The following is a 27,516-nucleotide window of genomic DNA, read 5'->3' as shown; positions in this document are numbered from 1 at the left end:
CGTGCAAATATAAATATAAATTTAAGGCAGTCAAATATTCAAAAAAATAATTCTTTAAATATGATTCTTTAAACATAAACAATAACTTCTTATATTCTAACAAACAGTCTTCGTGTATTGCTTTGAAAAGGAATTCAGTAATATTTTTTTCCAAAATTGAGATCTACACAATTTAGTGTTGCAAATAAAACTTACAATACATTGCAGATTGAAACTATCAACCGATGAAAAGTTGAAATATGTGTTCAACGATATTGACACACACAACTGTATTACAATATTTACGATGGATCATAAAGTGACAAAAATATTGTACATATTTCCCAGTGACCACATTTTTATGCTGACCTTACTTAGCTTAAATCCATAGCTTAGTGTGACCACGCCTTTAATAGTAACTTTTAATCATTAGGACAATATCAATGCAATTTGTTAGGTACAGACATTAAAAATTAAAGTAAAAGTCAGTAAGGTCAGTTGTAGTAATTAGTGCGTAAAAAATTAACAATCATTTGCTTTAGAGAAAAATGTTAGATAATAGCATGATTACAATTATTATTAGGATTCTGTGAATTATGGCATATCAATACTCTTATTAAATTAACGTAATCAACGGCAGTGTGTATCATTCTTAACAATAATTAAAATTGAAGAAATGATATAAACGGAATACTAAACTGTGTTAAAACAATGCGAACTTTTTCACAAACAGTCACAAAATGCAAAAAATTTTTGTAATTTTCAAATAAATAATATGTCTATTTTATTGTAAGTTAAATCTTATATATAAATTGTTTAAAAGAATCACTAATATGAACTAAACTCGCGTACATAGTTTTAATATAACGTTGTGATAAAATTTATGTATTAAAACAAAACAATATTACATAGAAATATATTAAAGTTGACATTAAAATTTTTCAAATAAATTTGATTTTAATATAACTTTAATATAATTTTAGTCGATAGTTTTTTTAATATTCAGAATCTAGAAACTTCGTTTGTTCTCGCATATTCTTCTTTCTTTCTGGGGTCAGTGACCATGTCTCTGTTTCTCTGCTTTACTAGCACGTAAATATTTCTGTGAAAAGAAAGATAATACAAGGTTTAAAAAATAACAAAGAATCAAGATTTTGTAAAATTACTTTCGTTAAAAATGGAAAGCGAACTATTTTGCCCCGGAGATAAGTTATGTTAGAACAAAAAAAAAGAAAATAATTTGGGCTATCATGACATTCTAAATTGATTACGATAATATTATTTTGGTAGTTGTTAATTTAATGTTGTCTGTGAAGTAAATTAATTTCATTCAATTTGTAGTATATTCATTATACGTCTAAAAGTATTAATATTATATTATTTATTATTATATTATTAGTATTTAGTAGTATTATTATTTATTATTACCATTTGTCAGTGGAGAGTATAATTTTTTCGATGTCGTATTTTATTTAATTGAATAAAACAAAAACAAAACTGATGATATCGAGTGTTGATAGCATCAGTTTTGTTTTTTTTTAATTGATTTTATTTTTATGACGAATTTTACTGTCATCCCTATAAGTAGGTGATAAAACTTGTTTATCTTATTTTGTTTAAGTTGCTCAAAGCGCTATATCACATTTTGTGCACAAAATATGTAAATGTTATATTATCTATATATGGGTGTTTAAAAAAAGGAAATGTGAAACTCGATAACGGGTTTCGGACAATAATCGTATTTTTAATCTTTAATCTGAAATAAAGAAGTTTAATTAACATTTTTTTTTAATTTTTATTAGCGATGAACAGGCACAGTGCAAAAATAAAACGTTAATACTTTTTGGAAATTGGTATAAGTTTCTTTTTGTATAATTTATAGCTTCTTATATTTTTTTAAAAATATGTTATTATGATTTTATAATAACAAATGACCATAAATAAATATATTTTATATAAATAACATTAATCACAAGTGAATGAATACATTAATAGTTTTGAAAATAATTTGAATAGATTAAGTATATTGTAACCAAATATAAGCCGTCCTGGCTTATATTCTTAAAAAAAATGCTCTCGTCATCTTCATAATACAAGATTACGAAGGTTGGATTTATATATTGGTCAGATTCGAAAGACTAAATTAAATATATTTAATTTGGCATTAAACGTGCTTATTAAAATTCTTAGATTATATTTATATCTAGATAGAGTGTTGCACTACAGAAGAAACTAAAACAAACGAGCCAACTTCATTACTTTGCGTGCATGACAGCTACGCTTGAAACTTGCCAAATTTCATACGACTTTACGGGTGTGCGATTATTTAATGGAAAACTGTTCGTCACTATGTTTGTCGACTCGACCTTAGCTTTGACATACTGTCTAAATATATAATAAATAATTAATCAACGGAAACGTTACGATAATAATCATTTCTTCTGTGAGTGTATTAAACGGTAACCACTGCGTTCTTTTGAAAAACAATGTATAGTATCGTGGCTATTTTTACATTAACAGCCTGTAAATTTACCACTGCTGGGCTAAGACCTTTTTGACAAGAAGGTTTGGAGCATAGACCACCACACCGCTTAAATGCGGGTTGGTGGATACACATGTGGCAGAATTTCGTTGAAATTAGACACATGCAGGTTTCCTTACGATGTTTTCCTTCACGTCCGAACACGAGATGAATTGTTAACACAAATAAAGCATAAGAAAATTCAGTGGTGCTTGCCCGGGTTAGAAACCGTAATCATCGGTTAAGATGCACGCGTTCATCTCGGCTCTCATCTCATCGTAGTTACAGTATACATATATGTTTGACCTTCTCAATTTGATTTAATATGCAGCCTTCAATTTTATTCTGTGACTCTTGATATTCAGTCAGCTATGTGAACGATGATTGGTTGCCAGTGTGTGGGCGTAAGACCAATTCCAGATATGATATATAATTTTTATAATTTACAACAATTTTATTTTAATGTCATATTGGATGACCTGCAAATGGGCGCACCTGATGTTAGCTGGTCACCACTGCTCATAGATACTGGTACTATAGGATATATTAATCATTTCTCATATTATCAATACGCAACACCCTTTAGAAACTAAGTTGTTACGTCCATTGTGTCTGTAGTAACGCCGACTCAAGCCGGAACACAATAATACAAGTATTGCTGTTTTGCGGTAGAATATTTGATACCTGTTCAGAGGGCTTGCATAAAGGCTTACCAATATAATATAGTCAGTCGTTGAACTTTGTTTATAAAAGAAAATTTAAGTAAATTGTAATACGTAGTGTAAATACAATCACAAAAAAGATTATTTCGTGTTGAGCCAAAAATGTGTTTCCATATTGACACGGATTATGTCGCAGGCGTAATAAAAATATATATCTTAAGCCCTCACCGGGCTGTTTTTTACTGTTAATATGTATTTTCCTTGTATCGTTCGTTTTGTTCTCATTGAATGTGCGTTATACTTACGTAAATAAAGCCAAGGCTACAAGTGTGAGTGCCGCGTCGAATATGTAAAATGCGCCCGGGAAGGACTCAATCGTTTGTACATATATGAAGCTCGAGGCCGGCATGTAAATTGAAGGCGCTATGGCTTCCATTACTCCCATAACTGAGCTGAGTTTAGCTGGAAGAATAAATAAAGATATACATTTATTAATGTTAATTAAATGAACTACTACAGGACTTTGGCTTCTTTCTACTCTATTTTAAGGTGAGTAGAGTTAACTTCACCACGCTGCTCCAATTTGGGTTGGTGGATACATATGTGGAAGATTTCCATCATCAAAATTCAGTCATGCTCAACTGGTTTTGAACCCGCAATCGTTTGAGATACGTGTTCATCATTTTATAACTAAAGGGCCATATCGGCTAATTTAACATGATCAACGCAATTTTTTATTGACGGTTTTGTGAGATTCGAAGACAATTCCTTACACTTAGACAATGCACTGCCTTTTACAATAGCTAATCTGGTATTAGGTATATCCCGACGTTTCGAGCACTTTGCAGTGTTCGTGGTCACGGGCAGACTCGAAACGTCGGGATGTTAAAATAATTAATATACGCGATTAAATCCGTTAAAAACTAGTTTTATTTCAATGTGTAATAATCGCGAAAATCTAAGACAACATTACGTGATTATACTGTTTAACTTAATCTCAAACGGAACCCAGAGATTAAAAGTATCCTTGTTTCACGTTCAAGAGATATCGATTACCAATAAAAAAATAAATATTTTATTCATGAACGGTCCATTATGACGTCATAGAGAGAAAATTATACTGCAATGCATGATTTTATTCCGGAGTTATGTGATTTTAAGCACTAATCTGTTTATCGATAACTGTAGTATATATTCACGTACATGCAACAAATGTAAATAAGGGTAGGTACACAACAAGTGCATTCGCGTGTTACGTAATAAATAGGAATACAATGGTGAGTTTATAATGATTACATAGAGACCGTACTTCGTGAGTACACTCCGTAACACGACACAACATAATCGCTGAATGATCACCAACATCACCAACGCTTGGTAACCAAGTATCGTTCTTTTTGTCTGTTTTCAGCTAAAAGGGCGAATATCAATAACCATTACTTCTGGTGATCAGAATAGAAACAATTGACGTATGTTGGTTGTTTCATAAAACATATGCCTTTTCTAGTACTCTTGTCATGAGTAATGTTAACTTATGCCCTTTTAACTTCGGGCCACATAAATTATTACATTTTATTTAAAAGAAGCTTACATATATATATATATTAAATGTTTACAAAAAAATCAACAACAGTAAACCGTATAGGAACCACTGACTCATTGATTATTCTAGCATGGAACAAGAGTACATTGTGGATTATATTCTGGTTTGAAAGACATAACGTAAAAGTTTCTAAGGTAAGCAGTACCATCGGGTGGTCTATAAGTCCATTTTACTTTCTTATATTAAATAAATCAAAATCAAAATTACTTTATTCAAGTAGGCTTGACAAACTATATTAAGTGAAGCTACCACCCTTTCGGAATGTAGATTCTACCGAGAAGAACCGACAAGAAACTCAGTAGTTACTCTTTTTCAACATCTAAAAATACAATCGAGTTAATTAAATTATATATGTATGTTATATATCCTGCCTGGAAGTCAACAAGCATTAACTCGACGCTTTTTTATCATCTATATAATCTTGTATCGAATAATATGCCTTCTTTACTAATGTATTTTTTAGAAATGATTTGAATTTATGAAATAGCAAAGTAAAGTAAATAATACTGATATATAGAAACTATTTCACAAGCCTCCTTGCTATTATATGATATCTTGATTATCACGAGGAAATAATTTTCGCTAAGATTTATATGTAAATATAACTCTTAGTAACCCACATTTGTAATGATGCGTCGGTTGCGTAAAGTTACGTGAATGCGGTTGGAATTTAACGAGAAATAAACTAAGTTAGTGTAGGAGATAAATTATGCAATACTAGTTATTGCCCGCGGGTTTGCTCACGTTTTAGGGATCGGTCGTCAAGTTTTAGGTACAGAAAAGGTCCTTTCCTGCAGTTTAAGCTTGATTCGTACCAAATTGCATCAAATTCGATTCAGTGATTTGGTCGTCAAAGAGTCACAGATAGACAGAGAGAGTTACTTTCGCATATTTAATTTTAGTATAGACTAGCAGCCCGCGCCGATTTCATATTGGTAAAATGAATATTTTATCCAGAGGTTCTTAATCAGCAAGAGATTAAAAGTCATGACTGGTATCACGGAACCTTGGCGGTTGAGTAGCTTATAAATCCAAAGGTGAGATCTGAGTTAAAATCCAAAAAATATTCTTTTATTAAATTCTAGAAAGATCTCTAATTAAACTTTATATTTTTAATTTAAATATGAAGATGATTTTTAAATCAAAGTAAGGAAATAGTTTTGTTCCAGCTCTGACGTAATCGAATTTTATAAAAAAATGCCGCAGCAATTTAAGTAACGTCTGTGCCAAAGGTTGTCGATTCGATTTCCGTTCTTGACTGGTATTTTTATACGTCGTAAGCGGATTTATCGCCGTTTGGATGGGGTCTGTTTCCTATGACGTGAACGATGTTCGGATTTTCTTGGTCAATGATTGTACAGTTATTGTTATCGTGCTCGCAACTTTATTGGCGCCATATCTATTATCTTTTTAAACTATATAAAATAAAATATATTAAATACTAACTGTTTGTATCGTTTTCGTACGGGTTAGTAACGTAACAAAGAACAAAGATCATATAAATCATATAAATAGCAAAAGCAATTAGCTAATAATTCCCTGTGTCCATATTTACATTGGCTTACTCAAATTTCAGAGCAATATTGAGTATTATTGTCTAGGTAAAATATCTAATGCGTCAGCGGTACTTCTGAGAAGATAATAAATATAGCCCATATTACGAGCTAACGCGTTTCTTATATCAAAAATGTAAATTACTTACCAACTTCTTCTGTAGCTACACTTTTCGTTGCAATCGACCTGACAGCAGTAAGTCCAGTGTGACTGAAGATGTTAAAGAGAGGGGCAGAATAGAACCACGCTCGTGTCGGTGCGAGGGCGAAAACCAGACATCCAGCTATCCTGCTCACACCCGCAAGACCACCAATAACGCTATCTTGCGTGTGTAACTTCTTACATAGTACTGTTATGCAGAAGAATGTACCTGTTGAAAAAAAAAACGAGATTAAGTTGGGTAATATTTTTAAATTAAAAAAGATCTATCACTAGATAAATAATTATTATACAACCCGTGTAAGGTTTTGTACCTATTCTAAGAACTAGACATATACATACGACCTTGTACAAGCTCGTCTGGGTAGGTATCAGCTATTGATCACATATTCTATACCAAACATCAATACTATATTATTATATTATATATTTTTGTAATGTATTTGAAGGTACAGTGGCTCAATGTATGAAAATCTCGATGATACGAGCAATGCGCATAATAATAATGTTCCAATCTATACTACTATATAAATCTGTAGACTGTCTGTACCTACACTCAATTTTTTTGTCAAATTTCGTCGTAAATATTTGTATTATAACCGACTGACATCATCTTTACCATTTTTGAAATTGTCTGTCTGTATGTCCGGCTATAACTTAAGAACGGTTGAACCGATCTTTATAAAAATTGGTATATAGTAAGAATATGTGATTGCGCAAATGATATTTTTAATGCGGATAAACCCCATGGAAGCTATAGCAAAAGAGTCTTCATTACTCGAATTCCTCTTATCCCTAATAAACATACATTTGAATTTAAACGCATTCAATTTCCAGTAGGAATATGTTTAGCAATAACAATAAACAGATCACAACGACTTAAAAAAACTGTTGGAGTTATTCTGAGAACAAATTGTTTTTAACATGGGCAGTTATATGTACCACTGTCTCGAGGAAGCTCATCTGTAAAATATGTATTATCCCCCAACGGAACAACATGAAATGTCGTTTATTCCGAGGCATTTACTTGAAATTGAAAAAAATAATATCTGATATATTATTAATTTTGTGAATTCTAAAACCAAAAATAAAAACAAATGAATAACGATTTCAACTTCTAACCAATAAAAATGAAAGACTATAATTGAAACAAAAGAAGTCAAATGAACGTCATATTCAAATTAAATTAAAACGACTGACCAATAAAAGTAAGAATCATTGAAACAATCTGGGAATCATTGAGAAATACTAAGGGGGTGAAATAAGGGTTGAAAGTTAGTATGGAAGACCGTATTTTTAAGGTAGAATCATGAAGATTTACTTTTGAGATACTGGTTAAAAATGAGTAGATACGTATTTAAGCGTTTCTGCATATTCTACCCCATAGAGGGTAAAATACGGGTTGAAAATTTGTTTCGAAATCCGTCAATTTTTATATCATGAAACTTTATTGTTGGGATACTGATTAAAAATGAGTATATATTTTCTAATAGGTATGTATTTAAGCGTTTCTGCATATTATACTCCTAAGGGGTGGAATAAGGGTTGAAAGTTTGGATGTCCGTCATTACTTAAGTTAGAAACATGAAACTTTATTTTGAATTGAATAAAAATGGGTAGATACGTAATTAAGCGCTTCTGGATATACTAATCCTAATTAGGGGTTTACATTTCGTTTACAGGTTAGTCTGTAAGTCCGTCATTTTTTAAATTAGAAGCTGAAATATATTCAACTTCCACGCCAGCAAAGCTGCGGGCAATAGCTGGATATATTATTTAACACTACTTGACGTGTAACTTTTGTATGGAATAGGTGCCATCTGCCTTAACTTCACTCTGTAAAAATCGATCTAATTACAATGAGATGTTACTTAGTTACCGCGTTCACAAGACCTCGTACAATTTATTTTATTTTATTCACTTTAAAGCTAAAGTTTAGTGTGTTTTCCTTAATGAACAATCCTTACCACTTTCTGTCATTTTACGACCGTGTCCAGCGGTTTGTCGAAATTGTTCTTACAGAACAAGATTGTTCAATCGTTTCGAAATCTGATTGGATCGAATCACTTTAAGCGCGTTTTTAAAATTTTATGACCAATAACTTCCAAATTTTTATGAATATTGCATTTATTTATTAAATCCCCTTTTAGTAATACGTATAACGTTTTAATGATTATATAAAACGTGTAATATAATAATTTATACTTTGTTTATTACATTTAACGGTTTAAAAACAAGATCGAAACAATTTTTGCTTGATCATTTGTAATATTAAAAATACTTTTCGAAGTTTCTGGAATATTTTAGTTTCACATATTGTGCACGCATATTTAAAGGTTAATATACTCATCAATATAGTATAATGTTACAACTTTAAATTAAAATAGATAAAATGGAATGCAAAACCAATAAGAAGCACGTTATTAATTTTTTATTTTTAATATATCAAAATCGACACACCAAAATGGCTTACATTCATTTACCTAACTATGTAACTTAATTGGTGGAGCTGTGACTAATGAGTTTGCCTGTTTTTCTCAGTTGAATTTACATTCCAAACCGAATAGGCTTAAATTTAATTCAATACGGTAACGTATACCTGAATGTAAAAAGTTAAACAAGAGCCTCTTTCGAACAAATTTATTTCGCTTTTGATTATTTTGATAGCAGTTCTAAAATGTCATACTAATAAAAAAAATTGGAAAAACTAAAACACGACGAAAAAACAAACAAAATCTTTCTGAAATCAAAATCCTTTTTTTTTTTATTAATTAAAATTAAACGACACTGAGAAACATAGTGATTCGCAATTTTCTACACTATAACAACAAATTAAAAAAATATATACAATGACTTCAATTAGTTTTTGGACTATTTTGATGTTTTCTTACGATTCTATTACTTTAAAACCATTTTTGAAAAATATAGAATTCTAATAAAACTATCTTGATTCTGTGAACTGAGAAGGTTATATAAAAATAATACAATTAATTCCGATATGAGGCGACAAAATGTTTTCGATCGTAAAGCACAGAGATGAATAAATAGTGTTATTATGCTTATTTTGATAATAACAAGCTTTAAACTATTTGATAATAATATTTGAACTAATTGCGTCATTATCATTTAAATTTCGACGTATTTAGTCTTTGATAGCTATTATATAATATAGCTGTAATTAAGAAACAAGAGGTCAGGTCAGTATTTTAATATCACTGTTTTAAAATAATTTTATATTGCGCATGCGTTTCTTTATCAATACAGAGGAGATAACAGTTATGATTATACAACAAGAAGTGCGCAAAATAAAAAAATATATATGAAAAAGCAATGTAATTATTTTTATAAACGCATTTAGGGTTATTATTTAGTTTTACACAAAACGCTAAGGTTTTTGACAAGAAGGCGGCATATGTTGGCAACCTAACTGTAAGACGCTATTTCCGTCAATTGATACCAACTGTGTGAAATACTTGAAACTTACACCTTGAATGCGCCGTCAATTACGCGATTTAAGATGGTATATACATTGGTCTGTAATTACACTGGCTCACTCTTCTTTAAATCAGATCACAGTTATGTAAACTATTGACGTTTAGTGGTTGAATGTGTGTTTACCCACACAACAAAAGCCCTTAATTTGTTTAAATAGAAATATGCGTATTTGACTGATTATTATATGGATGCGAATCTTTCGATTGTGTTTATAATATATGGTACTAAATATAAATTTATATGAAACATAAAGATACTATCATTATATAGCTGAATAAATTATATTATATCAAATTGTTTGTATCTACGATACATTTATTGAATACGGGTATGTTTCGAGAATATAAAAACGTAAAATAAATATGTCACATGTTTACCATACCATGTGCATCATGTGCATTGAAATATCATGGTGGAATATGCTCTAAAACTTCTCCGCTAAAAGAGAGAAGCCTTTGCTCTACAACGGAGTACCAGCATTTGTTTCATTATCATTCGCTCATTCTTATCTTATTCATTTGTGATATAATAAAATAAATTAATTAATAAATACTTTATCAATAATTGCAAATTTTCATCTGGAATACATATAACGGATCATTTGGAATTATTTAAAAACAATTTGTTCATAAGTAGCAAGTTTTTATGTTGTCTGTACGATAAAACTTGAATTCTACGTGTTGGGTTTTATTGAGGTTTTTAAAAATAAAAATATGCTGAAGTTTTTTGTAACGCCACGTATCTATACTTTATTTTACTATATTGCTGTTTATTGTTAAAAGGTACCTTTAATGATTGGTCAATACCAATAATAATGCATCAATATGCATTATAGGATGGCTCGCCTTTGCCTAATAGATACTTATTTGTTCTTGCTTTAAAGATATTCGGATCATCGGATAAATGGCCAGAAAAGACAGACACCAGAATGATATTCTACATATTGTCTGTAACTCATGAGAAATGAGGAAACAAAACGCTTCTTTAGAATGGGTGAAGTGTCGATGACATAGAGATTCTAGACTATGTTTAGTTAACCGGGACAATCACCAGCATAAGAAACGCAAGATCTTACTTTTTAATATGATTTACTTACATGATACTTCACGGAGGGCAATATTTGTCTGTTGACTGGTAAAAATAAAATCATTGGTATGTTGTTATAAATTGAATTAAAAAAAGAATACTTTAACTAATTCAAGGTATTTTCCTTATTTATATATGTTGAACAACTTGAGAACTTTAGATATTTTTCGTCTTATTTTTGTATAATTTAAAGCGCTCACGTACTTTTCCTTGTTTAAAAGCGGTCCCGGATGACCAGAATGCAAAATAAACATTTAAGAATGTGGTATAACAAAAATTCCGTTAACTTACATCTGATCGAATTTCAACTTTTGATGGCATATTAACAAAAAAAAAAAATCTCTATCAACATATATATGCGGTTTTTAGATATCTTGATTAGTTTTGAAAATAATTAAAATAATTTTGAAAATAATTTTAATAACAATGCCTTTTTTCTCGTGTGTTATTAAGCATAAAAGTCGTTAAGTAACTTTTGGAGTCAATATAGCTGCTAAAGTTCCTTAACTTATATTTTGTTATAATTTTTTCCAATGATTGCTTAACTAGATTGCCGTTATACGGTCTTTCGCACATTATAAAGTGGTTAAAAGACATTAACTGTTTTATTGTTATTCTTTTTTAATGCAGAGGATTACGTTTGTTCACCTATAACGCCGTCAACTGAAAGTGTTAGACTTAAATGTGGTTAACAAAACTTAACGGCATTATAGCTTAACAATTGTTATAAGTGTATATTGAGCTAAGGAACGTTATGAGCCAGTAAAGGTATTTCTAAAATAAATCGAAAAAGTAATAGTCCTTAAATATTAGATTAAGTGTCGTTATCTCACAATAAATATATATATATGCTATAGTGCCGTTAAATAATCTCGCCGGCCGGGAGCGGCGAGGTAACGATCCTAGTGCCGCGGTCAGAAGTCTGGGCTCGCCGTGAAGGACATGTCACTCCATGTCTGTTACCGCAATTTTGCAACTATGGAGGATCGTAACTGCAGGTAAGTTGTTTTTATTCAACTTTTTCTGTTTGTTGTCGTTTTTATTTGGGTGAAATTTTCTAGCAGAAATTTGAAGTTGTTAATGCTTCTTTTGCATACTATTATATACTATATATAACACATAATTATTTACTACATTATTATATTATACAGCTGAATGATGAAGTCAGGAGCTATTTAAAGAAATGCTTATGCTTTTTCCTACGTAAACTGAAATTCACGCGAGCGAAGCGGTGGGTAGAAACTAGTAAGTATATCTATTTTATGTATAAAATAATAAATAATACCCCGCTGAGGATGAAAACTTTTTTATGGCATTTGTAGTTGCTAAAAAACAGGATTGATATAATTTTGATCTCGTAATATTTTTGTTTGTTTATTGCATACATTTTTTTTTGTTACAGAAGGTCTATAACCAGCAGAGCTAAAACTATTTTCAGTATGATTAAAGACAAACCAGAGAGTCCCGTGAAAATATTAACGCCAAATCAAAATATAAAGAAGAAAAATAATAGTATTGCTGCTTATATTGACTATATATACAAGACATTATTCGATGATCAGCTGTATCTTTGACAAATTTTGTGAGACAAAATCAACCAACAACTCGTATTATTTGCCAAATTTACATACAAATAAGTTGAAAGAAGCTTTATTTGCTAAAAGTACCGTTCATCGTTTTGTTACCAAGCCTCATAATATTGTGAAACCACGCATCGAAGTAAGTTTAACGTGCAACGAATTAATGCCTCCAGATTTTCCTCTTGATTTAGAAGTCCAACTAAATACAAATGTAGCTTTTGAAAATAGTCCACATAATTTTGATTCAGATGATTCTGTTCTTGACAAATATTACTGTCCATCTAATTCCTCAGGAAGCAACATGTCAGATGAATCTGAGAAGATAATTCAAAAAAAAAAAATAGGCCACAAACTAATTTGTCAAGTGATTTCACCAAGAATTTTACTTTAGACAATAAGCAAATTTTGAAGCGAGAACGTAGACACTCGGTTGGTGCTGCTTGTTGCGAGACTTTTATGTCCGAGCGACTATTCCTCCGTAGCGTAGCCAAACTGTTGATCGTAATTACTGTTACATATTACCCTTAAATTATGAAGTTTAGAATCATGTTAATTCTAGCAAAAAAACACCTTGGAACAACTTCAATTGAATCTATTAGTAAAGCGAAAATTTCGCTTGAGCGAGGATTCCTGCGAAAGCGTTGCACTTCTGTTGATGGCAATTATTGTTCTACATTACCTGAATCCACGTTCAATGAAATTTGAGTTCAGAACTGAACCAAAATGTATCGAACCTCGAAGAAAAGCTGATATACTTGAAAAACTATCATGCGTAATCCCCCTCACAAATTGTTATTTTGGAAAAAGTTGCCAATTAAAGAAAATGGACAAGTTCAGACATGAACATTTAAAAACAATAAGTTTCTTGAGACTGATTAAATATTTTAAGACATTAATGTTATTTTGATAAATTTTTTTTTTTGGATTAATTAAAGTTACTGTGTAAGTTTTTATATAGTATTTTTTTATATATATGCCTAAGTATTAAGAATATTTTGAAAAAAGTTTTGTTTGTGAAAAAGATTTTTTTTTTATTGAATACTTTATTTAAAATATATATATTTTTTAAATAAATAATTTTAAGTTCATAAAATGTGATTTTGTAATATTTTAGTTTGTAATATAGTTATATATAGTTTGTAATATTTTAGTTTTATATACATACAAAGACTTATATTGATCTCTCTTGGTTAATTAATAATTGTTATCGTCATTAAAACCATAATCAAACATCATGCCTATTACCTACTTAGTTAATGTGATATTTGTATTAGTAAAGAACTGAAAGTTCCTAACAAATCTAGTTATAAGTGATGTTTTGTCAAACAAAATACGATGCTTAATAACATAACTTACTTATATATTCAATAAATATTGTTATCTGCGAAATAATGGTATATAATTATTTAAAAATTATCTTTATTTTGTTTCACTGGTTGAATAAATTTATTCAAATGTTTTTGCAATTGTTTCGCTATGATGCCGTTAACGTAAAGGGTTCCCGTTTTAACTACGTTTTAGAGTAACAATGAATCAAATTATTTATCGAAACTAATTAAAATTTGTAATTTACCGGACTTAAATGCGGTAAAATACCATTAATGTCACTAAAGTCTAACATGATTCAGTTCTGTGTCTCCCAATGTTAAGCTAAAACAGGGTTATGTGCTATAACATCGTTTTAGCTAAATATCTATAAGATTATTTTAAGTAATTTAAAAGTCTATACTATTATTTTAAATAGAAACACTAAAAGGCCGTTAAGGTATACTTAACGGCATTTTAGAGAATTCTTCGCGAGACATTAGAAACATCGATAATTAACAAGAATGAAAAGAGCGTTTTTCATTATAATTAAATCATATTTATAATATGACAGAAGAGTAATTGGAAAGTATTTTACTTGACGAATTTTTTAGTGCTTTTAGGTTCAAATTGGTGTTATAATCGATAAGTTACATAGATTTCAATTTTTACCGCGTTTTTTGCTCATAACTCAAAATTAAGTTTAGGTAAACAACGGCATTATAGATATACCACGGCAGATGTGTAAATTACTAATATCAAAAATCGAAAAAATAGGGCTATATGAAGGTTGATATAAGGATAATCACAAAAACACAAAATTTTATTCTGGTTTTACATCACAATAGTATTCACGAATACAACTAAATTTAATACGCTTAAAAATGAAACTATTGTTACGTTTATTCATTTCCATAATTACCTAACCAGTACGACTCATGTTATTTGAAAAGAAACACGAGAACTATACCTATCGAAAATAAATATGATTTGAAGCCAAGATGTTTAATAATAACTATAGACCATTTCAATATTAATAGCAAAACACTGATATATTTAGAGAAAGCTGGTTGCCTGGTGAAGCTCTTTAACATTGTTCGTCAATTTCTTGATGGCCAGGGTACACGAGAATCACGTTGAACAGCAATTCTTTGTAACCAGTGACTTAAAACAAGGTTGTGTGACCCGAATCTTTTTGTTATTTATTTTGCTGCAGTCCTGCGAGAGTCATATATCGAGAGTATTGACTTAACATAGTTCAAGGCCGAATCACAAATACCGAAATACATCCAAGATCAGACGGTATTGAGTACATGCTCATCCGAGGTCAACTTAAATGGTGCATTACCTTGTTCGAATGGACGACTACAGACTACCAAAATCTGTGTTTTATTTACAGCTGAAGGGAAAGCGTAGACGTGGAGGCCTATTCCTTCGGTACAAGGATGTTTGAAAGCGAAACCTGATTGCCTGTAATATCCCTCTGGACTTTTGAGAATTGCTCGCTAGTCAGATACCTGTGTGAGGTAATACTGTTATTATGGCTTCTACCATCTTCTAGCGAAATCGTTTATCCACAATGCCAAACGCCCTAAAAAGATCCGTCTCAAACCCACGTATGCTACAAGTACAATAGTAAAGGCTAGCTGTTAAATCATCCCTGTAACAGACCGTTTGAAACCTAATGTGGCTTTTCAAGCAACCTTCGCTCGGAACACTCTAGCCAAATTCTCCATTTTCGGACACGTCAAGGAGGACATCACAGGCATAAGCTACATAACATTACCAAGCGATGTCGGGGATGTTAAATATTTCTTATAAAGCCAATGTCTATGGGTGACGATGACTAAAAATAAGGTGGCCCAATTGTCAGTCTTCTTCATAATACAATAAAAACAGCTGAAATCGATTCTAATCTGAGTCTAATTTGAGTTATAAATTATAGGATAAGAAATTTAAAAATTAATTTCTTTGTGAAATACCTTCTGGATAAACTCTCGCTTGATTGAGTTGGAAATTTGGTACAAACAGACTGGCGGGTTATGATATAATGAAATAATGCATTTATGTGCATTAGTATGAGTGACAATCGTGCTTACAAGATATCTTAGTGTGCGTGAGACGACACTAAAACGACGCCGACATAAAAGTACAAATCAGATTATAATTCTTTATGCACGCCTATAATTTAACATGGAGGAGCGCGGCTTCATGAATAACCAGATCTATTTAATCCGTTACGTAGACGGTAAACCAGACTGAAAATAAATGGTCCAACTATTTTGAAATAGATATTTGTGTTGATTGATTTTTTGATTAACTTGAATCATATATTGATTTGGATGCTTTCAAAAATAGAAGGTTCTTTAAAGATCTTGTTCGAGATTGCAGTTAATAAACACGCCTAAGGTATTCTAATGCAATTCAGCTTTCACTAAAGTGATTGGATGCTTATAGGCATTAATAAAGGCACGATTTTCAATACTCTCGAGATTTATTACGTATTAAATTCTTGTTAACAATTAATTGTTATTTGTCATTTGATATAATCACTGTGGTTTGTGTACTGATTGGCTCTTCGGACACAACGCAGTCATAATTGTACCACCTAGGATTTAATCATCATAGTTTGTCTATACAAATAATGCTTACCTAATAATCCGAGGACAATGTTGATAGTTCCATAAACGCTGTACTCCACTTCGTTAAAGTTGAACTTCCTTATTGCATATAAATAGCTGACTTGTGAATCGCCTGTAAAAAATACGTCTTTATTAAAAATTGTAAGAGGGATGCAGCTGTTCGTATGGCCCATAATTTGAAGTGGGTACCATTTGTGTCCAATAATTTAAAACAAGAACGTCTATTTCTTATACGAGCTTCTAAGTTACGATGTTTCAAATTATTATCAAATAACAATTTGCATTTCGTTTTATAATCGGATCAATATTTTATGTCAGTATTTACTTTTAATTTCAATATATAAAATTAGATGCGAATACGGAAACGAAGCTATATTTGTCGATCCACTTGTCAATCTGATTTTCAGTAGTATTAATAGGTCAGTTGGTCATGACTGGACTTGACTAATCCTTTGACATAAAATTGTAACGGAGAAAAAAGAGATTCAATATAATGCAAAATTATAACAATATTTTTTGTAAGTTCAGAGAAGGGTGAAGTTTCTATGTTGTAATATCTTCGCCACAACAAAGCAGCAATATCTCGATATTGACGTTTCTATTAGGAACACATATATAAGTAACCGATATTAATAAAATAGTTCATAAATATTCATGCATTGATACGACACAATGCACAAAAAAACATAATTGGCAGATATTATTACTTCAAAAGCTCGTTAGATATAAAAACTTCGACAAATTATTATTAACCCAATAATTGCGATTTATGTTCGCAATTAGGGCTTCGTTAAAATATCTCTAGAAGAAATACGTGATTATTTATTTGAAAAATTATTCTATATTTGAATTATTTATATTTCAATTAAATTTTGTTTTTCATAGCCTTTAAATTAAAATTGATGATTATTAAGTCGGTATTAAAGTGACGCTTTGAATATGAAAATGATTTCTTTGTGGACATTTAATAAGCTAATTGAAAACGATTAAATTGTAATTTTAATGGACTTATTATATTTTTATAAAATAAATTACATTATTATTCTTTAATAAAGGCCTTGTGTTCTAAATATAATTATATAATTGACTTAAAACATTGCTAAACGATTACAATACCTTATTTTAAATATTTAACAATGAAAGTATTTTTTTACTTTGATCTAAAAGTAAATTTAAGAAAAGGGAATCAGCTTTGCCATGTTAAGTTCTTATTGAATTTTCACCACCATAGCTAACTTTAAGGGCTAGCCAACTGCGCCAGAGATAATCACCGTAGTTCAGATGTATGTACGCAGGCGCAATTACATAAGCCCTTACTGTCATAATCCGAGGGAGAGTTTAGGTGCAGTAGCAAAGAATTTAATCTTCCCTAGGGTGTATAATGTATACACTTTCAAACTCATGTTTATTACTGACATATTTTCATTCAATAACCTAATAATCGGTTCGATCCCATGTTGACCTAAGACCTCGGGATTCGCAGGTTCAAATCTTGAAATAATAGGATATTATAAGCTAATTTTTTCGTTAGTAATTATTTTCCTACTTATATTAAAATTAACATAAATAATTTACAAATATTATTCCATTTATTTCTCAATTCTATGGAGTTGAAATAGTCATTTTATTGTAAAATAACTTACAGCCTAAGGAAAAATTCAGTTCTTCTGGCAGCTGGTTTTGCCGATTTTACCGGGGAAACCAGTCAATATTGTACAATCTTTACAGATTTGGAAATTAGTGGTAATTTTAACGCGTTTAATTGACAATACAATTATTGTCAATTAAACGCGTATATTATTGACATCGTTAATTATATTCATAACTTACATAAAGTATTAACATTTATAACAAGAGTTCCTTGATCGAAGGAAAAAGGAAGGAACTGTTCCTTAATGGAGCAGAGATGGCGAGTGGATGGAATTTTTTTGTGCTTAATTTGTGTTTATAATTCATCTCGTGCTCGGCGGTCAAGTAAAACATCATGAGGAAACCTGCATGTGGCTAACGAAATTCTGCCAAATGTGTATTCCACCAACCCGCATTGAAGCAGGTGGTGAAATAGTGCTCCAAACCTTCTCCTCAAAAGGAGAGAGGAGAGAGGCCTTAGCCCAGCAGTGAGAAATTTACTGGCTGTTAATGTGTTCCTTGATGGAAAACTCAACCCGAATAGTAATATAAAGTCTTGTGATATGTTGTATGTTTACAGATCTCTGCAAATAAGTGCTTTATATAAATTGTCAAAATCATTATGATATATAATTCTCATTATATGACTACAGTCAAAGTTGGTATAATTTACGAATATATAATTTCACCACTAATCATAGTCTACGCATACATAAGCGTCTATCAAATACTTTTATTTGCTTGGTTTAATAAAAAAGATAATTGTTATCTATTTAAGACCTATAAAAATACTAACTGATAAAGTATGTTGCTATAAATGTATGTAAGATGATGTATGAGAACTACAATGGAACCTTCACTAAGACATACGCATTTTTTGAGTAAAATATATCGCCCTTACTTGGAAGCTTTGCTTAAGAGGCGATTAGTAAAATACTGAGATGTCGATATTGATTTGACATTCAGACGAACACAATTTTTTTTGTTTAGTCACTCGCTAAACGATGTTTTTAAGTAAGACTTAATATTAAGAAGTACTTAATATTATAAAGAAGTAAAATTAAAAAAAAAAATGTTGAGAGCTATGATCCAATTCTAGAAAAATGGTTTTTGTTGAATGCTACATTATTCCTGAGTGCTATAGATTATAAATTATTTTATTATTAACATATCATTTTCTTTATTAATAAATGGCTTCCATGCGAAGTCGCCAGTATTTATTATGGAAGCAGCTAGTATTTTGTATAGAAAAGTTGACCGGCAAAGGGCACAGTGTAAAAAAATTTAAACATTATTTGTACTTCCAATCAACCTTCTTACTGGCAATACAAATTATTGTTAAGTAAAAATAACAGGCTGGTACTTTTTACTTATGTAAAATTTGTAACACACATTGTAACACACTTTTGTGGGTTACAGTGAGTTACGAAAATTTTCTGAAAGCCTTAGACTATCAGTAAGGAATTCCATTGCTTCTCAAACGCTCTTCCTTTGAGAAGGTTCGGAGCTAATTCCATTCCTTTGTAGTGGCAATATAATTGATGATTGGGTGTGTACAATCTACCTGTGTAGGTAACACAGGACGGTTGTACAAGAGCTACCAAGTAATCTTTGGATCTAATATAATATTCCAAGGTCGTATTTAATTTCGACGTGTAACGCAAGATTACACGCAAGGTAACGCTTTAAATTTTGCTTTGTTTATATAAATATTTTCATACGGTGAGATAGTGTTGTAAGGACTAAGCAATTTTGTCTTGATATATATTTCATTTGATATATTATGTAATTTAACGTGTCCTTGATAAGTGTAAATCATTCATTATGTGTACATAAATTAGACAACAGTCAAATATCTTTTGTTAACATATAATTTGTCTTAATGGAAACAAATGTTTACATTGACAACTATTTAATAGCGAACTCCGGGTCCCATTATCAATGTTTATTAAGGGTAGTTAGAGCAAATATTTTTTTCTAAAAACTAACAAATTAGATACATTTGAATTCATACTAATCTGTATTCCGTTTTCGACTTTTCCAGATTTCGAAGATCTAGGATCATAATTCAGATCATAATGTTCTTAATTATTCTTCAAAACTGTTATTGGGTTATTTGTTAAGAAATATTCAGTGGTACACCCCATTACCTAAGAAAGCACGTCATGCCAACTATGTTACGCCTAATGTTTCTCCGAACTCCTATGATTGCCGTTCCATCGCATTACGTAGGTGAGGGAATAAGTGATTGCCGTTTCATCGGGGGTTAGGGAATAAGGAGTGCACCTTTCTACACACAGTAATGCACTATAGTGAGATGCAGTATGTTGAGAACACCCATTGTAGCCTAAACTTCTCAAAAGGATGTAATCATAATCACATACCATGCTCGAAAATCTCCGCGAAGCTATACAATTAGACGTAACTAAATAGTTCTATAAATACGGATGTAAGCAGTAATCTGGTCACTAGGACTTGATTATATTTACGAATATATTATTTACATATTATTATGAACAAACTTATATAATATGTAAATGTAACTGGCTTAATATATTGGTTCTATATTTTATAAACTAGATTTGTGAAAGTCTTGTGATGTTCTAAGACGTTAGTCGTTCTCAAAGTACAAAATTTATATGGAATCTGAAGGCAAATCGGCGTCGACAAAGTGCTTCTCGAAAATAGGCATTACAAGTTTACTTTGATTAAGTAAAAATTTTAAAATATTTTGGTTTACGGAAAATTTAGATTGAAAAATATTAAAAATTTAGATTAAATTAGTGACAATACAATTTCGTTATTATTTTATTTATGCTTATTTCTTCATTGGACTGTATTTTAAACACAAAATAAGTACCCAGGAGATTTTCAGCTGTGTTTGCTCAATTTTCCACCGTCTTCAGGTAATAAACACTTGTTCTTTTCACCGCGTTATGTCAGCCCAGGCAATGTCTCCGTTAGATTGTAAAATTATCAACGGTGCATATTTTAGTATAACGGGCAAATTTCAGTTACATTATAAACTTACATACTTAACTGGAAGATCAAATTTATATGCGAATATATACAATACTATATATTTAATACATAATTTACAATCTGTCTAGATTTATTATAAACAGCGTTACTAAAAACTTATGGTTCTTACAAGTTTAGTATACGTAACTTGTTTTATTAATTGAACAAATACATAACATAGTACACGAAAACCCCTAAAAGTTTTGGAGTGTTATTTCATAAGCTATATTAATATAACTTATGTATGTTAAGTTGAAACAATCACGAACCAGATACAAGTAAGTACTTAATAAAATCATGTTCTAGAATAATGATTAGTACATGTCAACTGACTAAAGTGCCTAGAAAAATCAAAGGAGATGAGGCACTTTTTTCAAGGAAACTTTACCGTCTGTTGAATTTGCCTAAGATTGGCTGTTCAATTTTAATAGAATATAATTCCAGGAGTGTGCTCAAAACCTCTTTCATATTTTTCTTAGTACACGATCTCACAATACCCTTAAGCTAGAAGGCGACATAAAGGTCTCAATTCTATCGTCGTTGATATTCTTTTTAATATTTATTTATAACTAGTTTTCGCCCGTGACTTTGCCGGTGACTTAAGGGTGGTCGTTAGTTTAGGTATAAAATGTCCTTCTTTGAGGTTCAAGTTTGCTCCACGCCGAATTCCATCAAAATCAGTTCTGTGGTTTAACCGTGAAAGTGTAAATGCGTAACAGACAGAGTTACTTTCGCATTTATAATATTAGTATAGTTAGATAGACGTATTAATGTTGTATGTTTTTTTTTATTTTTTTTTTATGGTATTGGTTGGCGGACGAGCATATGGGCCACCTAATGGTAAGTGGTCACCACCGCCCATAGACAAAGGCGCTTTAAGAAATATTAACCATTCCTTACATCACCTTTGCGCCACAAACCTTGGGAACTAAGATGTTATGTCCCTTGTGCCTGTGAGTACACTGATATAAAATATATACTGATTATCTATGATATATTAATCTTAGGAATCACTGACTAAGTAGATCTCACGATAGACTAAGTAATAAGTGAGCGATACCCACCTAGACGGACTTACACAAATACCACTAAGTGTTTTGTTTCTTCTGTTTGTATGTAAGAGCCAATTTCTTGAGTAGCTCCTATTTCGATCGTCTATAACTTGGATATTCTCAATACACAAGGCAATAGTTATTTGATTGGTACGTACGCTTATGTTAAGCCATTTTAGTACGTTTCTCAAGTATGGTTTTTGTTTGTATATGAAACGTAATCATGACGAATCCATTCGAATAAACTTTATTTTGGGTTTAATTTTGAGCCACCTTTTTATTTTAAATTTAATACATTTTAGACATCACAGAACCGGTTTGATTGGTCAAATCTATCAACAGATTCACGTTATTACTAGCTAATTGGTTGCAATATGACCAAGTACGATCTGGTTGGCATTTATTAAGCAACATGCCTTGATTGCCTCGAATGTAACGAAGGGTTATACGAACTACTATCGCTTTAAGTTTTATAATGGTGCGTTTCCATTGATACAGTTGTAATATATTTGCAACGGTTTGCGTTTTTCTCAAAAATTTATATCAGTTTCAATTAAATTAACTCTGTTTCTAATTTTATCGCCAACATAATTACAGATACTTGTCAAGCATTTGATCTCGGATGTAAATGGGCTATCTGATGGTATGCGGTCATCACTGTCCATTAACGATGGCGCCTTTAGAAATTTCAACCATCACTAATGCGCCACCAACATAGGGAATTTAGACGTAATATTCCTTGTACCTGTAGTTACACTGGCTCAGTCATTTTTCAAACCGGAACACAAGAATACAAAGCATTGTGGTTTGGCTCTAGAATACCCGATGAATGGGTGGTACCTACACAGACGTGCTGCCCACAAAGCCCTACCACTACATATAATATCTCAATTAATGATCGTGTTGTTAATTATTTCACCTATCTAGTCGTAAAAAAAACAATGATTGATTTTTAATATTGTCTAGGTAATTTATTAACACATTTTTAAATTCATAATAACACTCAGACCATTTTCTCGAGACATTAAATAAATTAAAATATAATATCAACAAATATTAACTGATAAGTTATAATAATAAATGTCTGTTGCTGACCTACCATATTAGGTTAACCTACCCGAACATTAAGATAAATCAATTTGGTACACAGAGCATGTATACATTTTTATTAATAGACATTGTGATATGCATTATTATAGCAAAATAATAATAATATATTAAATTCATCATAATAATATAATCGTTCTAATCTTTTTTAATAAAGCTTCTAATAATAATTCATAAATAATTGTGTTCATTGTTAACTTAGAAATCATATACAATATTTAATAATATAGTTCGACGTCATGAAAAGAAAAACATTCTATAATTTATGGTGCCATAAATTTTCTGTTATTTTTTAATGCCATTATATTCTTGTTTAACAGAACATATTTTGAGTTTTACTAAGTAAGTAACGCTGTACAATTGAATGACTGTTTCTGTATATGTATAAGTATCTTAGCAAAAATCAAAACCTTTTCGCACATAAACACTAATGAAAATTGTAAACAGAGCATCGCTCGTTTTCGATCATGGTACTTAAAGGTTTTTTTTGTTACTCATCACTTGCAACGTTCAATTGTTGCCGTGGCTTTGTTTTTATTGTCATGTGAGCCAAGTTAATGGTTCGACCGTTATTGTTAGCCGCATTCTTCCATTTATTAGTTCTATATCATATTTCAAGTTTAATGTGAATGATTTGTGGTTAAATATTAGTTGACTGTTTAATTTTAGTTTTTTTATGATTTCATACAAATTCCCTTAACTTCAATTTCCTATCTATCAAACTCATCATAATAATATATACTCTATATATTATTATGAAGTATTTAAAAAAGTCTATCATTTATTTGACATTGGATCAGCCAATCAATGACAATCCATACGTACATTTGTATATTATTCGAGCTTGAGATGGCCCAGGGTTAGAAGGCGTGCATCTTAACCGATTGCGGGTTCAAACCCAGGCAATCATCACTGAATTTTCGTGTGCTTAATTTGTATTTATAATTTATCTCGTTCCCGGCGGTGAAGGAAAACGTCGTGAGGAAACCTGCATTTGTCTAATTTCATCGAATTTCTGCCACATGTGTATCTACCAACCCACACAGGAGCAGCATGGCTGAATATGCTCCAAACCTTCTCCTCAAAGGGAGATGAGGCCTTAGCCCAGCAGTAAATAAAATTCATCTGATTACCTCATTGGTCTAGTTGATAGCCTAGAAGGATGTAAATCCTTTAAACTGTCGTGCCTCGGAATCCACGTAACCCAGGTGAACTATTTCTGATCCTGTCGGATTGCCTTCCCATCGAAATATGAGTGTGAGTTAAGCACTTTTAATATCTTTAGAGTTGGCTGATATCCATTAAGAATCGTCAATATTTTCAGTGAGACAAATAAAATCAAATTGTACTTATAAAATTAAGTATGCCTGTTAAATTAAATTTTTATATAGAAACTACCGGTACTGATGATAAAAACTAAAATGCATATAATTCGCTGAATTTAAACCAATTATTATGAGCATGGGTCAGTTTGCTTTATCACACTTTACGACTTATACTTTATAAAAATATTTGATTCGTAATATAACACGCGATAAAATAAATTGCGCGTTTTTTTTTGTCAATTATAAACCTCAACACTTTAGTAATCGAACGGTAGAAGGGCCGCTGGCGATTCGAAGGTCGCAGGTTTAATTGACCCTTGGATGTAAAGTACATCAATCGGAGAATAATATTAGTAGACTAAGGCCCTGCGTACAAAATATAAAACAAAATTCTTTGTCACGTCAAATATCTAAGGTTATTGAACCGATTTTGATAACATTAGATATTAAACATTCCAAAAGAAATTAAAATTAACTCACTGATAACAACATACATACATGTTAAAGTGAACCTTTATTATCAAGATATTCGTTCAGAGTTTATTATTTAAAAAAAAACGGAATGAATTAAAATGTACATTGATGCAAGTAGATTTAATGTATGCAATCGTAATAACGATTCACATTATAATTCAAGGTTTCTGGCAAAGTTAAATAAAAATTTATTAAAAAGATAAAAGTAATGCACGATACCACAATACCTTGAAACGTTTAGTCGTCATGAATATGGTAATTTTAAATAGTATTTAATGCACAAATATTCAAATATTGTCTATTCAATAATACAATCACCGTTTATCAAATTTAAATATTTATAATATAATTGTTTAATTTTTGTATGTAATTTTGTTTTATAATTTCTTTCGTTGATTATTTTATTCGAGTACTTATTATAAATCTCTAGTATAAATTTAAATATTTAGAATATAATTGTATAATTTATGTTTCTTTATTTTATTTTTTACTGATGATTTGTAATTTCATTCATTGATTTAATTCTATGTTCTCAGTTTAAATCGGCGGATTTTTTGATTACTAAACATGGAAACACTAGGAAATGCTGTTGCGTGTTAAAATAGTAGTTTACCTCAATCGTTTGAGTGGAACGACCTAAATGCAGTCATACATATTAGATTATTCTACAGACATTAATGAGTTACAAGTTCTATGAAAAACAAAATGGTTCACAATCAATTAAGTTTATATTGTCTTCATTTAACATTTTTTTTTATATATTTGATGATAAGGAACGTTAATTGCCAGCTTAACCGTTTTCTTAAAGATTTTTATCTGAAATGTTTATATTTTCAAGACTAAAGTTATTTATGCATTTAATCCAGCCTTTGAACTAATCACCGAAAGGTCTCTGGCCGAAGCGCGTACATTACCCACTTACGTCATAATATGATAATATTGTCACTGAGTGTTCTCTTTCATCTCAAATAACCAAAACGAAGCGTTAAAAACAGTAAATCACTCGTGTCTTGCACGGACATCATATTTCTGTAATTTAGATCGACCAGAGACTATTTCTAAATAACTACTAATATACAAAAATTATAAATGTTTACTTACCATACAGCGGTCCGACCATTAGAATGTATAAAATGATTACTGATAGTATCTGCTTCCTCATACCGAACGCACGTGGTCTAATTGCCACTAAAACAGTCTTGGCGACCATTCCAAATACTTCTTGAAACACTTTTTTCAAATGATTTTGTTTTTCACCTTGAATGGACGTTTTGTCTTCGTCTGGCGGTAGAACATCTTGTAGTCGTAACATTCCATATATAAATGTAACTGTATACAAACAAATTAACACAGAGAACACACCATAATATCCTAGCGCGCGTAATAATATTCCACTCAGAGCAGTTCCCGTGGGTGTTCCTAAACTAACACATATCGTCACAAGTCCTAAGCGAAACGTTCTATTTTCAACTGTAGTCCTGTCCGACATAAAACTATACATACCCATAAATATAATAATATAACTACCACTAAACGCGGCCGGTAATGCCTCTATCAAAGCAGTCGAGGTCAATGATAGTTCATAAAAATAGTACGTAGCGAAAAGTAAACCAATATTCGCTATAATTTCTCCTAAGAATGGTATTAATATACATATCTTTCGTTTCTTCGTCTTATCACTCCACGCGCCAATAAAAAGCACCATCACAGCTGGTATGCTCGTCTGAAGAGGAAACTTCCAGGCCACCACTGTAGCCACGAGCGATTGCACCTGATTCAGCTCCAATCCAAGTCCGGTGGTATTCCTATCTCTTATACGATCACATATTTCATCACCGAAGTTGAAATTTACGCGGCAAGATTTTTCCAAGTGCATGTTCTGAACGGCAAGCGACGATAGCCCCGTACATAGCATGTAAACAAACAAGCATGGCTCGACGGTCGTCTCACGAAATAAATACTTAATCTGTTTCAATAGATATTTCGATTTCTTTCTCCAGGTTTCCTTTTCGATTTTATCTGTCAGCCGTATATTAGATTTCGTGAGATCGATTGTGCTACAGATATCAACGGTGCTTGCAGTCATATTAAGCGACACTAAAAGTGAGAGTTAGTAAAAGTGGAGGCACTGTTTGTTATTTGAACCACGCACAGCAATACGGTTAGCATGCGGCGCAGGCGACCGATGGTGACTATTTAATCCGTTGCTTTCCGACAGACGTTTCCAAAAACCAGAGTTGTTAATGTCAGGTTGTAAAAGCAATCGCGATATGGGAGAGCGACGACGCGGGCGAGCCGCTCGCATCTCGGTTGCTACGATAC

At 31.2% G+C, this 27,516-nt stretch overlaps 1 protein-coding gene across 1 annotated transcript; it reads right to left on the bottom strand.

Annotated features, from left to right (window-relative positions):
* Positions 1-955: 955 nt before the first annotated feature.
* On the bottom strand, positions 956-27,516 carry LOC125070491 (proton-coupled folate transporter-like). Its single transcript, XM_047680383.1, has 5 exons — positions 26,296-27,516; positions 16,597-16,698; positions 6,468-6,689; positions 3,468-3,624; positions 956-1,081 (listed from the first exon to the last, which is right to left on the bottom strand). Exons 1-5 carry the CDS (start codon positions 27,278-27,280, stop codon positions 982-984), a joined length of 1,566 nt encoding a protein of 521 aa, XP_047536339.1. The 5' UTR covers positions 27,281-27,516; the 3' UTR covers positions 956-981.

This window comes from Vanessa atalanta, chromosome 17 (genome assembly GCF_905147765.1).
Source record: "Vanessa atalanta chromosome 17, ilVanAtal1.2, whole genome shotgun sequence".
Lineage (NCBI taxonomy): Eukaryota > Metazoa > Arthropoda > Insecta > Lepidoptera > Nymphalidae > Vanessa > Vanessa atalanta.
The sequence above is the reverse complement of the archived record's forward strand: the minus strand, read 5'-3'. Positions and strand labels throughout refer to the sequence as shown.